Source organism: Nannobrachium achirus, assembly GCF_963921795.1.
Source record: "Nannobrachium achirus genome assembly, chromosome: 19".
In the NCBI taxonomy this organism is placed as follows: Eukaryota; Metazoa; Chordata; class Actinopteri; order Myctophiformes; family Myctophidae; genus Nannobrachium; species Nannobrachium achirus.
The window spans coordinates 14,890,648-14,909,239 of record NC_137826.1 but is presented as its reverse complement, the minus strand read 5'-3'; the positions used below and the strand labels follow the sequence as shown (position 1 = coordinate 14,909,239).

The 18,592-nt window shown below is 40.8% G+C and overlaps 1 protein-coding gene across 4 annotated transcripts in view; it reads right to left on the bottom strand.

Moving 5' to 3' along the window:
• Positions 1-18,592, bottom strand: part of picalma (phosphatidylinositol binding clathrin assembly protein a) — a 72,375-nt gene that overhangs the window by 39,361 nt on the left and 14,422 nt on the right. For all 4 annotated transcript variants that reach the window (XM_080749640.1, XM_080749641.1, XM_080749642.1 and 1 more), the window contains exons 3-9: positions 7,194-7,336; positions 6,596-6,671; positions 6,394-6,496; positions 5,509-5,602; positions 3,836-3,947; positions 3,363-3,473; positions 2,809-2,846 (exon numbers count right to left, since the gene is read on the bottom strand). In XM_080749640.1, the coding sequence (XP_080605766.1) occupies positions 2,809-2,846; positions 3,363-3,473; positions 3,836-3,947; positions 5,509-5,602; positions 6,394-6,496; positions 6,596-6,671; positions 7,194-7,336 (677 nt within the window). The remainder of the gene's footprint in view (positions 1-2,808; positions 2,847-3,362; positions 3,474-3,835; positions 3,948-5,508; positions 5,603-6,393; positions 6,497-6,595; positions 6,672-7,193; positions 7,337-18,592) is intronic.

The following is an 18,592-nucleotide window of genomic DNA, read 5'->3' as shown; positions in this document are numbered from 1 at the left end:
AATGTATACATTTTGTACTAATATTCCCCTATTATGACATACCCAGAATAGGGATTCTAGGGTTCAAGTGGTTAATAAACAACAACAAACACGGCAAGCATGCCAAGTTTACGTTTCAAAGAGTCCACAAACGAATAAGAGACAAGCACCTTTTAACCCATTTAGGCCTAGGATTATTGACTACTTTAACCATTGAAAAATAGCAGATATACAAGCTCACAGCGCGGCACCGAGTGCCGCGCTGCGAGCTTGTAGATCTGCTATTTTTGAAAAATCATGATTTCTTTTGCAGTCTTTGAATATATCTATTTAAAAGCGAACATTTGTAAATCAAATATTTGCTTCTGGGGTGGTCCCTGGAACAACATATTTTGAGATGGGGGTCCGTGGCTAAATACCTGTAATTTTGGGGGTCCTTGACATGAAAAAGTTTGAGAATCACTGATTTAGAGGAAGGATTTAGAAGTCGGGTCAAAGATCGGGGTCAAAGATATTCATAGACTTGCACACATTTTCATGATTTTTTCAAAAATAGCAGATCTACAAGCTCGCAGCGCGGCACTCGTGCCGTGCTGTGAGCTTGTATATCTGCTATTTTTCTAAGGTTAAAGCATACAATAATGGTTAAAGTGGTTAAAATCTAACGCGACTCGGGCGCGTTCCAGGTATTTGAGAGTTAAGAACAGAGGACAGAGATAAAAGGTTCAGATACTTACACAAACCGTGAACTGAGAACGGAGAGATAAAGGAAGGGAAGAAATACAGAAAATAAAGGTGGTAACTTGTCAAGATGTCCTTAGGAAACATTATGGGAGAGAACTAGCTTATGCTGTTGTGACCGCAGCTAGCAACTAATGAGACTAGTTAAAGCTTTGAAAGCATGAGCAACCCAGCGTCTTAAGAAAATAGATTTTTACATCAATACACCTTTACAAAAACGTAACCAAAGCCAACATTTTTAGGCTCTTTGTCGTTTAAGATAACGAGCGACACCTATGTACCAACTACAAGACGGTACCATATCTACTGGCTCCGTGTCTGAGAGCTGGGCAGTCGAATTGAAAATGCAGGTGACATCAGCATGTAAAAGGCAATGGGAAATCGGAGAATACGTTGCATATGATGGAAGTTATGAAAGTGTTTGAAGGAAAATTTACATTTTTAATGTCATTGTCCTCCTGTAATGTCTTGTTGAATGTCATGTTTTTATGTTATGTGTGGACCGCAAGAAGATTAGCTAGTTGTTATGCACTAATAAACTCAACCAGTGAGCGTTTCTTTTCAAACTAAAGTTTCTGGAATGTTATCACACTAAAACAGGTTGTTTGAGAGTTTGAAATCCCTGCAGGTACATTCTTTTGCTATCTGCAGTCCATCTCTGAGACACAAGAGGCATAAATGGTACGTTCCCTACTGTGAGCAGAGGTAACAATATGCCACAATCCTATAGTGAACATAAATAGACAAATGGTAGCTGGAGTAGGCAGAAATGGTACTGTCCTTGTCCTATAGGGAGCATTAGTGCGACATACTGTACAGAATGGAGAACATTTGTGTTCCTTTAGGTCTCAACATATCCGATTCTGAAGGTTTGACCAGGGCACCTCACCCGGCTGTGGCCGACGTGAACCTACCATTAAGGACTACATACAAAGTTTAGATTTTCAATAGACAATCTGTGTGCGGTAATTCTATACTTTGTTATGCCCTTAAGTAGTAGGCATGTCCCACTTTAAAGCCCTTAATTCCCACCTTTATTTGCTGTATGACGTGCAAGGTCAGGGCCAGGGTGAGTACGAGTGTGAAGCTCTCCGTAGGTGCGTTGGTGGGCACGTGCAAAGCTTTAGAGCTGGGCAGAAAGCTTGCGATTGCAACCAGTCAGGTCAGAGTCTCGGGGGTACAGACCTCCATTTTATTTTGTATTATGGGGGGTAGCACAACAAGATAAAAACAGTGTAACCCACACAACATCGTCGTCAAAAGCTCACAATTATGTCTCTAGGTGCTTGCATTGCAGCATCACGCGCACACACACACACACACACACACACACACACACACACACACACACACACACACACACACACACACACACACACACACACACACACACACACACACACACACACACACACACACACACACACACACTTAACTTTAAGGACAAATTGTGTTCAGAGACAATGATAATGATAATACCTTCAAATGTCTTAATTACTGTCATGTAAAAATGGAAACAATATTTCTCCTTCCCATAAAGTCAGGGCGAGCAAGACATTTGCATTTATATTACAGTAATTGTCTGCTTGTACAGCACACGATGGACTGTGATGATGTGTTCTGATGCTGATAATTGTCATTTAATTTATACTTCCATTATCCAATAAAGATGCTGACACTGGAGCCATATTGGTGAGCTCTCAAACATGTTGGAGTCTGCATGGGTTATATTGTGCTTTCCAATGTTGTGAATGCCCTGCAAAGTAACAGTTGCTTTTTTTGAAAACCCCTATAAAATTTGTCTTACGATGAACCGTGAAAATAGACTACAGGTATCTGCAAGCTCACACTGCGCTGCACCGCTACGCGTTGTGAGCTTGTACATCTGCTACTTCGAAGTGTCTTGAACTTTTCCCGAAATATTTTGCTTATAATGACATGCCGAAAAACAGGGACGACAGCGTTAATGTCGTTAAGGGAAGCAAGCCAGCAAATAGTGAGGGGACACAAAGTTATGGTCACACTCGAGACAGAGGCACTGTTTAACCAACCTGCTGCACTCTTAAAGCAAAGGAAGCATTCTCTTACCTGAGAAAGATCCGGGATGTCTCCTCGATCGATTCCAACTTGCTGTACAAAGAGAGCAAGAAGCATCCAAGATAAGGAAAACAAAGTAAATATGGCAAGAAGCAAGAGGGTTTATTTGTCACTCAGGTACAAGCTGCGAAATGTTAGTGTGGCGTGTTCTACAAGACTGTGCTAACAGCATCAATACATTCATCACAGAGCTAACACTGCATTGTAATGAATTAAAAACAAGAGAAATAAAATAAAGATTAAAATAAAAGGTTAAAAAGTACAGACAGGACACACATTCTAACCTTCTGCAAAACCTGCAGCAATGGGGGGGGAAGTGCAAAAAGAAAAGAAGAAAAAAAAAAAGGAGAGGGGGGTAATTTAGTATAAGATTATATACATCTACTGTATACATCAGTACACTTATTTGTAGAATGTATATATATATATATATATATCAGTACAGTATTAGAAGAGGTGTACAACTATACTCAAGTATGCTTCATGCTGTACGTTAGTGCAAGTAACATTGCTTTTTTGCAAATCTCCCAAAGTAAGATCTTTACTTGCCTCTGCAACTTTGAGGAACTCTGAGATTCTTGTCATCCTTGTGAGAAATTTCTTGTAGATGTCGAGGCCTTCTTTGCACTGGACTTTTTTCATGTCAAAGTACTTCTCTGTTGCATAAGGGAATGGAGGAGTAAGCATGATACAGCTAATCAAACTGCTAACTGTTTGGCCAAATACAATGTGAGGATCTTTGACAGGAAAAGGTTTGAGAATCACTGCTTTGAGAATTTGCACTCGTCTACGACTACTACGATTCCATTTAATACTTTTCTTTTCTTTTCGCCTATCGGATAATCGCTATTGGGTAATGCCATGGCCAAAATAGGGATGCCAGGTGTAGTAAATCGGTTAAATTAAGAATAATTATGATCATTGGATTTCTCAAACATTCTCACCAATACAAAACGAAACAGACAAAGCTACATGAACATGAGAACTCTCCCTGTGGAGAGTGCAGTCTCTCTCTTACCAAGCAGGTTGATAATTCCTTCATTGTAGGCTGCAAACAGCCGGATGGCATCTTTAAACAGAAGCATGAAGGCCGCATTGATCACACCATTTGTCAGTTCATTAGCATTGACCTACAGAGAACATAGACAGGTTAGAGTTCCATTTTGAGTAATGCTGATATGAAGGATTTTTCATAACCATTTATTTGTGTGTGTGTGTGTGTGTGTGTGTGTGTGTGTGTGTGTGTGTGTGTGTGTGTGTGTGTGTGTGTGTGTGTGTGTGTGTGTGTGTGTGTGCTCATGACACGTTGTGAGCTTGTAGATCGGCTATTTTCACTACTTTTGTGTGACACTCGTTTGACAAAGTAGGGCAAAATAAAATAAAAATATATATATATATATATATATATATATATATATGGCGATATGAAATTTCTGTCCCACGGGCAAGATATATGTTATATTATTTACAGCAATTTGTCACACCAAAATATTAATTAAAGTAACTTTTCATTTTTATCACAATGTCTTTAATCTGAGTTTTTTTCGCCACTAGGGGGGATGAGAAGAACTTCTGGGCTGAAACCATTATATCTCTGGGCCGGAAGCTGGCCCAGCTCAGAATCTGAGAAGCTCATAGTGGATGCCGCCTCCTTTTCTTGATTGGTTGTTTATTATTTAACCCATTTAGGCCTAGAATTATTGAATGCTTCAACCAGTGAAAAATAGCAGATATACAAGCTCACAGCGCGGCACCGAGTGCCGCGCTGCGAGCTTGTAGATCTGCTATTTTTGAAAAAGTCGTGAAAATGTGTGCAAATCTTTGAATATATGTATTTTCAAAGCGAACGTTTGTAACTCAAATTTTGCTTCTGGGGGGTCCCTGGAACTACATATTTTGAAATGGGGGTCCGTGGCCAAATAAATATAATTTTGGGGGTCCTTCACATGAAAAGGTTTGAGAACCTCTGACATAGTAGTCTCTCAAGAACAGACTAACTGAGCTCCAGTTAAGTGAAAAGGACCTTTTCTTTGACGATGGCTAGCCAGATTGCTGACATAGAAACATAGGTTTTTTCCAAAAATCTTAGAAGGATTCAAAAGACACTTAAGCCCTTTGCACACAGGACAGTTGCGTTTTTTTTTCCGTTTGCGGCATGAATAAAACGCATTGGATTTGGTGTGCAAGGCTGTGCGGAATCGGCGCTGCGGATCCAAAAAGGAGTCATAAAAGGAGTGATGAGTTTTTTCCCACATGCGACAAGACGCACGAATCGAACTGGTTTCGATCGAGAAAAAAAACGTACGGCGGCAGCCACTCGTCGCACGGCTAATTCGGAGCCGGTGTGCATGAGGTCATAGAGAATCATTGTTTTCTTTTCAAAAAATTACATTGTCCGTTTTATCCGTGCGGTTAAACGCGCCTGTGTGCAAAGGGCTTTATAGAATTGGGTCAAAATTCTAATTTTCGCGATTTTTCAAAAATAGCAGATCTACAAGCTCGCAGCGCGGCACTCGGTGCCGCGCTGTGAGCTTGTATATCTGCTATTTTTTTATATTTAAAGCATAAAACATTGCGTCATAATGTGTTGCAGCCCATTTATCGAGGCGAATCCTCCCAGACTACAATGTCTTGGAGAGGAGTAGTGAATAAGCGTACTGACAAGTATCTGAGAAGAACTGATGAACTCACATTGAAGTCAAGTAACACGTCCATCTGGTTCTGAATGATGGGTATGGTCTTGAGGAGCTTCTCTGTGTTCATGGTTCTCATTACTCCATCGGACCTGTGGAAAGACCAAGATAGAAACCTTCACATCCTTCACAGTCGGGTGCTTGGTTTTCACCTACTTGAACCCTAGCATTCCTCTTCCAGTGGGCATGTCATGATAGGCGACAAATAGCAGATCTACAAGCTCATCATCACAAGCTCATCATTCACAACGCGACACATTGTAAGCTTGTAGATTAGCTATTTTTGGTGTAGCAGAAGGATAGATCCCTGAGGTACTCCGGTCAACACAGTGTTTGGGGTTTAAGTCATTAAACTGTTGTCCTCAAAGATACTGTTAGCCTTTTTACAAAATAGATAAAAAGCGTGTAAGAACATGACCTTGGTAAATGGGCTACCATTTCTGGGATTAGAAAATAGCCTTCATGCCTCTGCTAATAGACAACAGCTCTGGGGCGTCTGTAAAAAAAAGGCAAGGTAATTTTTAAGTCAAGCTTCCAGAATTCTGAAGCACGCTTCCGCATGCGTCGCAGAAACGGAGGTTCGGTAGGCCAGTCAGAGTTTGGATCTAGGAACTGAGCGCACTGGTGTGCCCTCTGGTCGTTCGTTTCTTCGAACGCACCCTAGATTCTCGTTTCTTCGAACGCACCGTAGATTCTGCCAAGTCCCGGAAAAGCCGCACTGTGGTTGGCCAATAGTCACTTTGAGTGGCAGCGTGCCTTACACACTTGCTCCTTGCCTTCTTTACAGGTCGCTCCAATGAACTGCAGTGGCGAATGAGGCATCTAGCTTTTCATATCCATGTGAGGTAACAATGATGCAAGTAACAAATGTTTGTCCACTCACCCTCTTTTTACTTTAGTGAAGTCAAAGGCAACCTGTCTATAGGACACAGCCTTTTCATTTAGATAGCGGCTATACCTCCTGATGAACGTCGACATGTCATAGCCTAGATCAGAAAGAGAGATGAAGCAGAATGGTTTTTTAAATATCACCACACAGGACAAATTGGCGGCAGAGACGAGCAGACAAAAAGCGAACCATCTACCTTGGAGGCCACTTTTGTCCAAAAAATTGCTGAGGTTGAATAGTGTGTTCCTTGAAGCCAGATACTGTATGAATCTCTGCAAGACAATGTGTGAAACAAAGTGCATTCATACAACAAGACACGTGACAATGAAAACAATCTCCAACTTGTTCATTCACTAAATTCACTACATTTTGGCACGCAAACTCCTTAATCAACTAATGGTGTAAAAAAGAAGCCTGTAAGCATTATCCACTATAGGCGCTCAGTATTAAATGTGCTACAGAGGTTTTTAGATTATGCTCATTTCCATGTCCAAAACTGTTACTTTAATACTTTTCAGATTTCAAATACAAAAGTACAAAGACTTGTGGCTTCCTTTTGTGCGACGCTGCTGTAGTATGATCAAGTAGGTCATTAATTTACACCAAAAAAATAAAGCACAAAAAGTTAGAATATGGAGATGATAGAATAAGAGGTTTCTGCCCAACTATATACAGCATCCGCCAAACATACAACAGCAAACAAATGGTAGCACGGCATTGTCCACTAACTAATGCAACGACTACTGTGTATTCCTTCCAAAATGTATGAGTTCTAGGAATGGCGAGGTCCTTACTTCATTGCCGTAGACCATTAGGTGGTGTGTGGCCGTTAGCGATTTGAAGACCACTACCCAGCTGGTGTTGGCGGTCCTCTCGAACAGTGTGTCGGCCAGCTGAGGAATGTTGACGTTCATCTCACTGCTGCACTGAATCAGGTCTGGAGAAGAGAGAGAGAGAGAGAGAGAAAGACAGACAGACAGAGATTGATTGATTTTATTTGGTGACATCACATAAAGAGAGCACAATTAGGGCTGTCACGATTATGACATTTTACATGACGATTATTTGTCACACAAATAATTGCGATTAACCATTTAATTGTGTTTTTGTCATTGACAATTACATTTCTGTTTGGCTTTTAGGCTTTGAAGTTGCACATGGCAGATATGACACATAACCTAAATATAGTAAGAAATTACTGACATATTTGACAACTTTATACTTAAAAAAAGAACATTGATAGTGGAAATAGCCGATCGACAAGCTCACAACGCGTCGCGAGATGCGACGCGTTGTGAGCTTGTAGATCTGCTATTTCCACCATTTCGGAAATTTTTCAACATTCACGATTATGACAAAATAATAGCGATAATGTCAAATAATCACGATTAGACGATTATGTAATAATTGTGACAGCCCTACAGAGGAGGACGACACAATGACACGCAAGGCTTTTCTGAACAGATATGTTTTTAGGTTAGATTTGAAGGATGCAACAGTATCCGCTTGTCGTTATGTAACATAGACAAAAACACTACAATAATGGTATACAGACACGTATACATAACAACTATAGTCTAAGAAATGTGCAGTCCATGTTTTTAATCTATTTTTTTTTTTATCTTTAAACGTGCAGTCAATGCATTTCTCCAATTTTACAGGAAGTGCTATGTACCTACAATACAAAGTACATAATAAGGTTCACAGTTTATCATTTAAAGTGTGAGGATCAAACATTATTAACCCATTTAGGACTAGAATTATTGAATGCTTTAACCAGTGAAAAATAGCAGATATACAAGCTCACAGCGCGGCACCGAGTGCCGCGCTGCGAGCTTGTAGATCTGCTATTTTTGAAAAAGTTGTGAAAATGTGTGCAAATCTTTGAATATATGTATTTTCAAAGCGAACGTTTGTAACTCGAATTTTGCTTCTGGGGGGTCCCTGGAACTGGATATTTTGAAATGGGGGTCCGTGGCCAAATAAATATCATTTTGGGGGTCTTTCACATGTAAAGGTTTGAGAACCACTGACATATTAGTCTCTCAAGAACAGACTAACTGAGCTCCAGTTAAGTGAAAAGGACCTTTTCTTTGACGATGGCTGGCCAGATTGCTGACATAGAAACATAGGTATTTTTTCAAAAATCTTAGAAGGATTCAAAAGACACTTATAGAATCGGGTCAAAATTCGAATTTTCACGATTTTTCAAAAATAGCAGATCTACAAGCTCGCAGCGCGGCACTCGGTGCCGCGCTGTGAGCTTGTATATCTGCTATTTTTTTTATATTTAAAGCATAAAATATTGCGTCATAATGTGTTCAGGCCTAAATGGGTTAAAGAGCACTGCATATTTTAGCATTTAGTACAGACTCAGAGAGAGAGTGTTAGAGAGAGGGGAAAACAAGAGAATACTGCTTCGTGTAGGGTTCACAGTTCACATTATTCATTTGGTTTAGATTCAAATTTGGTACAAATGTGGAACGCTGCTCCAACTCTTATCTGCTCCTTTATTTGCGCCATGTAAAAACCCAGGAGACTGCCTGCCCACAGATCAATAAAATGGAAGGTCTACATATTAATAACGGTGAGGCAGCAGAGCTCACGTCGACAGAGGCTACTGCGCACAGCTCCTGAAAGCTGAGATGTGTGAAGGTGAATGGACGATGAGCAACCTCCTGCTGGGGCTCGGCAATTAAACTCTCAAATACCTGGAACGCGCCCGAGTCGCGTTCGATTTTAACCACTTTAACCATTATTTTATGCTTTAACATTAGAAAAATAGCAGATATACAAGCTCGCAGCCCGGCACCGAGTGCCGCGCTGCGAGCTTGTAGATCTGCTATTTTTGAAAAATCGCGAAAATGAGTGCAAGTCTTTGAATATCTTTGACTCGATCTTTGACCCGACTTCTAAATTCTTCTTCTAAATCATGTTGTTCTCAAACTTTTTCATGTCAAGGTCCCCCAAAATTACATGTATTTGGCCACGGACCCCCCATCTCAAAATATGTTGTTCCAGGGACCACCCAGAAGCAAATATTAAAGTTACAAATGTTAGCTTTTAAGTAGATATATTCAAAGAAAATCATGATTTTTCAAAAATAGCAGATCTACAAGCTCGCAGCGCGGCACTCGGTGCCGCGCTGTGAGCTTGTATATCTGCTATTTTTCAGTAGTTAAAGCGGTCAATAATCCTAGGCCTAAATGGGTTAAAGGAGTAGTTCAACCACAAAATGACTTGTTTCCTATCAATTAACACACTCCCATGAAGCCTTGAATTCATGGAGAGTCTTTCACATAACAGCATCGACCTTGCACAAGCGAAAATAACCGTGCATTTGGCATGTGTGTGTCTGTCTTGAGTGTGTAATGTTTTCTCAACAAAATAATCCGTCTTGACAATGATTTTGCAACATTAGTTTACGAGAACAATTTACTTTCCTGATTAATGAGTAATAGCCTAATAACCTTAATTTTGAATAACTTTTCCTATCAGTTGCTACAGTGCTTTTCATGAAAGTGAGTGAGCAGCTGCTGATTTGAAATCAAACGTCTCAGTCTTTAGATGCATGCTGTGCCCAGTCCACCGCCCTTCACATGGCTCTAACTCATACCCTGTCAAAAAAACGTTTTCTATAATAAAAAACGTCTTTTTAACTATGGCCTTCCCTGCCAGACGTCTTCTGGACGTCTTTTTTTTTTTAATAATTAGAAAAATATATATATTTTTTTTTAAATTGGACCTCCAACAATGTACTAGGCATGATCGCGATCGCGAAATTGCATGTTTAACCCCCATACCAACCCCATCTTTCAAACATGGCAGCCATGTTTGTTTACATTTGAAGAAAACATAAGGGCTCCTTTCTCCTGAATGCCTGAACGGATTTCCAAGCGGATTTTTTTGTTTGAAAGCTGTGAGAAGCATGCACATGCATAGTGCATGATCTGTGCACGAATGTGTGCACCAGCGTGCACACTATTTTTTTAACCCTTTGTTGGCGAAACGGCAATATAAGAGGTCCCACTTTATATACGGCACCGACTGAGTTGAGAGCAGTTCCAGAGGGAGAATCCCCACTCTGCTGGAATAACAGGGCACAGGGCAGCTTTCCCACCTTCGTCGGGTCGGGAATATGTTTATTACATGTGTCAAGGGATGGGACGATACGCGATATTATCGTTTAAAAGGTAGGCCTACTTATAATAATATACGTACTTGATACAGTCTTTTTTTCACTCTATCAAATGTCTTTGCCAAAAAATAGCCGATCTACAAGCTCACAACGCGCCGCGTTGTGAGCTTGTAGATCGGCTATTTTTTGGCAAATGTTCCGCCCCAGGATAATGGATTTTGATTATCGCGATAATATCGTGAATCGCGATTTCTTCGGTCACAATAATCGTGATATTGCAAATATGTTTTTTTTTTTTAACGGCCTTGAATGTCCGGAAGGAATTACTTTTTCTGGGCTTTGTTATGCTGGGCTTTGTTATGCTATAAGTCACCATGTGTGCCTCTGTCTGGGTTATTGACTGTGGATGTGGTCTTCTGGCCATGGCAGCCATGGCACCGTGCCACTGCCATCTGGCCTGCAGTGAATCTGTGCGCTGCGCCCTGTGGTGTTTCCCTTAATCGGAGACATGAGACTGACCTACTGACGACACATCACATCAAGCCATCCATACGGCCCCGCATACGGACGGAGCCCTTCTCTGGACTGTGCAGTGAAATCCTGTTCATTTATCTGTCAAAAGTGGAAAAATGGACCGTGGAGTCATGGACCGTTTTATTCAACCCATTCAGAACGGGTACACATTTTGAGTATCATTATTTTATGCTTTAACTATTGAAAAATAGCAGATATACAAGCTCACAGCGCGGCACCGAGTGCCGCGCTGCGAGCTTGTAGATCTGCTATTTTTTGAAAAATGGTGAAAATTAGAATTTTGACCCGATTCTATAAGTGTCTTTTGAATCCTTCTAAGGTTTGTTGAAAAACCTTATGTTTCTATGTCAGCAATCTGGCCAGCCATCGTCAAAGAAAAGGTCCTTTTCACTTAACTGGAGCTCAGTTAGTCTGTTCTTGAGAGACTACTATGTCAGTGGTTCTCAAACCTTTTTCATGTCAAGGACCCCCAAAATGACATGTATTTGGCCACGGACCCCCATCTCAAAATATCTAGTTCCAAGGACCCCCCAGAAGCAAAATTTGAGTTACAAACGTTCGCTTTGAAAATACATATATTCAAAGATTTGCACACATTTTCACGACTTTTTCAAAAATAGCAGATCTACAAGCTCGCAGCGCGGCACTCTGTGCCGCGCTGTGAGCTTGTATATCTGCTATTTGTCACTGGTTAAAGCATTCAATAATCCTAGGCCTAAATGGGTTAAACTACACAGGATTTGACTGTGCATGTGCCCTTTCTGAGCAGCACACTGTTACAAATCTTAAACGCTACAGGGTATATATTCTGTTTGTTGCATAACAAATAGCTAAAAACTTTAAGGACATGCCCAAAATAGGGACACAACGGTTTGAAAGTGATCAATTAATCGAACAGTTTGTGATATTTTCAGAAGGGAAAACTAGGGGGATCATCTCAGACGGAGCAAACAGTATTGAAAAAACCCCAAAATCACCAGATTACTTTATGTTTAAGTACTCAGTACTCAACTATTCAGATTTGGAGCCAAATACGTCTTCTGCCCTCTTCCATGCAATCATCATGTGACAGGCCAACTCTTGAGGCTGATCCCAGTTATTCAATTTTCATTGCAGTCAGATGCCAAAAGAAGCTTGGCGGACAACAGCCATCAATATTTAAGTGAATTTTAGATGGTTGAGGGAGATGAATGACACTCAGCAGGTGAAACTGCTTCATCGTCCTTCTTTGCCTCATTTGCTGTTCAACGGCCCATTGTTTACACTTTATTAGATCTGTTGATTCTGAAACGTTTTCATGTCGAGGACCCCCAAATTGATATTCATTAGGCTACGGACTCCCATCTGAAAATGTTTTGTGCCAGGTACCCCCCTTGAGAGAAGATTTGTGTATATATATTTTTTTTTTAGTCACACAAATCAGTCAAAATTTCCAAAAGAGTGACTTTTAGAGAAAAGCACTGCTATTTTTGAATAGCCAATGTTTAAAATATGGATAAAGTGGTTAAAACGATTGTGATTCTGAATTAACTAATGTTGCTGGACCTGCTGGAACATGAGAAAAGTCCTGTACAAATAGTTTACAGAAGTAGACAACTGACATCCTATATTATTAACACACTGGCAAGGATCTTCATATGGGCTTAAAGGGGATAAGGACTGAAAGACACAGATCTGCAGTGTGACGGCCGCAACGCTAGCTGTTAACCTCTAGAACACCAAGCTTCCATCTAGAAAACATTTAAAGGCAAACGAATTCCAATGATGATTAGAATATGAACCATTTAAAGGAAAACTAATTTCAATGATTAGAATATGAACCAATTAAAGGAAAACCAATTCCAACGATGATTAGAATATGAACCAATTAAAGGAAAACCAATTCCAATGATGATTAGAATATGAACCAATTCAAATCTCTAAGACGTTTTGCATGAATAGTTTCCATCTTACACAATGAAATATAATCGAAACAAACATGATGATGATTATTGACCAAGACACTCAAGTTTGGCCCCAGTATTCGAAACAGTTTCAGTACATACTTATAATAACCCTTATGTCGGTTCAGCCGTTTTTGCACTTGCACTAGAACAACTTGTTGCAACCTGTTTACATGGGTGGTCTATGAAACCTCCTCAGTGTTTGTTGAAAGACACACAATAGGCTTTTTAGCTTGTTACATATACAATAGCCCACCCATGTGATAACAAAGGCCTTTTCAGGCCCAACTGAAATGGCTGTGGGCAGTACAATCCTCCCAACAACATTCTCCCATCAAACCAAACAATGTTCAGAACGGGTACATTTGATTAAACACGGTACCTTGTCCAAACACTTTTTGTAAAAGCTATGGTGCACAGATTTGCTGTGTGAAGGCGAATTACAAGAAGAAATGTTATAAAATACCGGGTTCTTTTTTCTCTCTTTTTTCCCCCAGGGATGTTTAACCAGAATAAGCAGCAACCAACTTGGGAAAAAAAAAAAAAAAAAAAAGAAAAGTCCAAAGTGGATATCATATTTCATGTGGCCAGCCTATGACTTAGAGATGGACATCGGTATCGGCCGGTATCGAAAATCGGCCGGTATTATATAAAATCGGCCTCAATCGGTGACCGGCCGGTCCTAACGTAATTTCCGGTTTTCCGCCGATCAAAAATGACACGCATTCGCAGTACGAAACATGTGGCTCAACGCGCGCTGACCAAAACAAAGCAGCAGCGAAGCTAACGCTAACAGACTCATGAAGAAAACATGTCGCAGATTTGGACTTATTTCACTGTGTGCCAGGATGATCCAAAACTCGCTCTTTGCATTGATATTACCCGTTCGCTCAAATAAATAACTCCATCTCATTACAGTACATCTGAACAAAAGCAACGATGCGAGCTGAACGGGGCTATAGTGTTCCGTCTATCTCTCTCGCTCTCTCTCCCCGTCCCTCCCTCCCTCCACACACACTCTGACTCTCACACCCACAACGAACAGCAGCTAGTGGTGGCTGGCTGCGTGAGTTTAGTCAAAAACAGCTGATCTACAAGGCATACAAACTCACATCATGCTAAAGAATGGCCAGATTAATGCACACGCTTGTGCTGAAGCACAGGGCACCATGCTATTCCTGCAAAAGTGCTGAAATCTATAGCAAAGGCTGCCGAAGAAGCGCTAAAAATGTCCGTGAAGCGTCTATTTTATTTTCCGTGCGAATCGTCTATTTTACGTGCTATCAACAGTGATTTTCCGATGTTTCCTCCCTGTTGGTAGCCAGCCACACATATCCCAAATATTGCGCTACATAAATGCATGTAATCATGAGCAGCATGAGTGTCCACTGTAGCCTGCTTGTTTAGCGTCCTGTGCTAAGATAAACACTTCTCTGTGTCTGATCACCCAATGTTGCCAGGTTTTGTTTTTGAGAGAGAAACAAGCAACCAGGGGGGTTGCTTGTTGATACTAATGACAGTATAAAAACAGAAAGGATTGCCAAGCCAATTTCACCAGCATATTAATAACAATGATAATAATAATAGTTAAATAGCACCAGCTTTAATTTTTCAAGTACAAACATTGCACTAGATTGAGTTCAAGTTTTATTTTCTTAAGTTAACTCAGTGCTGCTTAAAAAATTGTTGATTGTGACATTGAAAGTCAACTATTCCAGTGTTTAACTGGGGTACTACGAGTACCCCTGGTGATACCCAGAGGTACTGCATGGGATACTGAAGAAATTACATGGTAGAATACCAGCCAACTGAGATGTGTTTTTGAATTTTGTTGATCAGTTGATGATTGGTTGTTGATTACTAGTTATTGACATGAAAACTGACTGAATCTTATTGTCAGTGTTGAAAATAAATCTGCTCAGGATGCACTGTTTGAAACTCACTCCATTTCTTATTTGTGATGTTATATTGTTGAACAGGGGTGTTATGCATATAGCCTACCATAGTTGTGGTTTTAATTGCAGTTATATAAGCAAAATGTTGTCTGGGAAAGGGAGTACTTGGATAAAAAAATCATGGAAAGGGTACTCAAGCCAAAAAATATATGGTGTATTGTATAATTATTGTTCTTTCTTAGATAGAAAATCGGTATCGGAAAAATCGGTATCGGCAGATCAGAATTTAATAAAACCGGAAATCGGAATCGGCCAAGAATTTTGCAATCGGTCCATCTCTATATGACATCAGTATCTTTGAAATATTAATCACATTCTACAGTATGTCATAGATGACCACAATGGAAATACGCCTTTGGGCTTTATTGAGTTTATCATCTGTGATATTGTGTCATTCGTTAATTCATTCATGATTAGAAATATCGACATTTTATAATGGAAGTTAAGACAATGAGGCTCTGATTGAGCTGAAACCTTGCCCAAAAGTCAGACATCAAAGCATAAAACATACACTCCTGAAGGAGAGACGATAAAAGACCTTCTCCAGACCAGCAGTCTATAAATACTTTAAAATTCAGAGATTTTAGTAGAAGCATTTGTAAGTAAAGTACGGTATACAATTTTCTGACCCTTTACCTTACAGCTTGAACCCACTACATATTACAAAAACAGAATTATACTATTCCAGACTCCATACCCAGGGATGTGCACGCTCAAAGTATTTGCAGACTTTGAGTTATGTATGGGCAAGGCGTGTGTTCCTATGACTCGATCTCTGCCTAGCTCCGACAGTTACAACACACACACACACACACACACACACACACACACACACACACACACACACACACACACACACACACACACACACACACACACACACACACACACACACACACACACACACACACACACACACACACACACACACACACACACACACACACACACACACGTTTTCCTTGCAGCCGTGAGGCAGGTCGTCGCAGACCCCCAACGAATGTTTCGGACCCCTTGGGGTGAGCAGACCCCAGGTGTGACCGGTGTGTGTGTGACAACAGTCATAACACAACCTGGATTAAAACACTGCACATGTCAATCTGTGTGCTAGTGCTCTGATGATGATGAAATCTAAAGCGCCCTTCCACTCATAAAACGCTGTGTGTGGACACAGGCCCCAAATGAAAGTCCTTTATAAGTGAGCAGCGTGTGTGTTCCAGCGTTCTCTGTGTGGCAGACTGGCAGTGTGTATCAACGGCAGTCATAGCTAATAGGCTGAACTGCCAAATAAATGGTACATTTATTAAATAAATGGTAAATAGCACGTTTATTCCAAAGCACTTTACAATGATTGTGCATCACATTCACCCATTCACACGCACATTCATAATTCATACACCGATGGCGGAGGAAACCATGCAAGGCACCAACCTGCCCATCGGGAGTAATTAGGCGTTCAGAGTCTTGCTCAAGGACACTTGAGCAAGGCACTAACTCTGGAGGAGCCCAGGATCGAGGTCCCAGGATGGGAACCTTGCGGTTCCCATCCGGCCGCTCTACCAGCCACTCTACCCCTGAGCCACTGCCGCCCCAATCTCCAGTGATTACACAAAAAGGCTAATAAACAGCTTACATTTTGGGAAAGTTGAGATTAATCAAGACAAATCAACTAGGAAGACGCCTCAGGGCGTTCTTGGCCATCTGGCCAGTGATGTATGGTATATCGGACCAGTTACCCATATATGGAGATCCATGTACTGTATATATTACATCCCTTTTATGCCCATACATGGAGATCCCTGTCTGAACCAGCCGCACAGATATGGGCAGTCTTCCTCCAGTCCATACAGTATATTAGTGACCGACCGATATATCGGTAACCGATATATCAGCCACCAATATGAGCTTTTTGGCCATATCGGTATGCACCGATATGAGACAATATGCACCGATATGCGACCGATATAACCGATATGCGACCGATATAACCGATATAACTTTTTTTTAGGGGCTAATGAAAGTTACAAGTATGGTTTGTGCGATGTGAAATGTGATAATTACAGTAATCCTTAATCATATTCCATCATATTCAAGGGCTTTAGGCGAGAAATGAGATTCCAGTCCAGTTAGAGCACAGCAGATTGGAGGTCTGTGGCTCTTTAAAGACTAAAAGGCCTGTTTTATATATATATGTATTTATCGGTATCGTATCAGTATCGGTGATGGCTCCCCTCTCTAGAATCGGTATCGGATCACAAAAAAGTATATCGGTCGGTCACTACAGTATATGGGCATTCCCATATTAAGTCCTGTTAGATATATTATCACCCGCTCGGGCTCCCTCCCCTGAATACAGGCCAATTGTATTCGTGTAGACACTCAACAAAGCTGGATGCACCACGGTGGATATATACTTTTATTGAAGTATCTAAAAGACACAGTATGTTTCTGGCAGCACCAGACTTGTCAATCATTGACTAGCCTGTGTGTGAACTAATACTAGTGATAAATACTGCCGAACCAGAAATGATAGCTCACACTGACTGTTTAGATGGATAAATACAATTATAGTGTGCACATCAATACACAAGTAATCAGAACACATGAGATTGGTTCAGGTCTTCTTTCCTGAACCAATCTGATCAAAATATTTGCTCATATGCTGTGCAGCTGGCTCTCATTGACTTCAATGCATTCCATCAAACTTCCGGCTCCAGGTTGCCTCCTACTGTAAGTGCATCAACTGCACATGCCCGGCATTGAACGCTTCCGTTCCATCTTCCTTGACCAGAAGCAGGCAGTCTCTTCCACTGGAGAAGTGAACGTAAGCAAAAATCATGACCTATTGTATTGCCCCACAGTCACTAAGGTAAATATTGGATCCATTCTTCACAAGCCAAATATTATTAGAACATTCTGACACTGCCTGAAGGAGGTCTATGACCGAACGGTTGCTAAAAAAAAATGTTGATTGTTCATTTGGTTTTCTTGGACAGTCAAATCAGGAGGATATGATCTTCGTTCGAGCCCCGTCTGTGCGGAAAGTTAGCGACACACTCACCAAATATACCGCAGCAACACTGAACATAATTACAGTGTTTCGTGGGATGAAGTTCGGTAGTTAGTTATTTATTTTATGCGTGAACGAAAAAAGTCAAAATCAGAAGTCAGTGAATAATGAAGTGATATGCCGTTCTGCAAATACAGATCCAGAGCTATTGAGAGACTTGGCCTATGACCCAATGCCCATAGACTTCATTTTAATATTCACATGATATTCAATATTTATTGCCAAACCCACTGAAATTAACAGTCGATTAGGAATTTGTTTCTGTGTGCTCAGAGATACTGTAACAAAATGCTCAAACACAAACACACACACACACACACACACACACACACACACACACACACACACACACACACACACACACACACACACACACACACACACACACACACACACACACACACACACACACACACACACACACACACACACACACACACACACACACACACACATTATTCTAGGTAGTTAAGAGACCAGTGCCTGATGATTTGAGAGGTCTCAATGGTGTACTGTATACATTAGGTAGTGAGCAATTCACAGTTGATCTTTA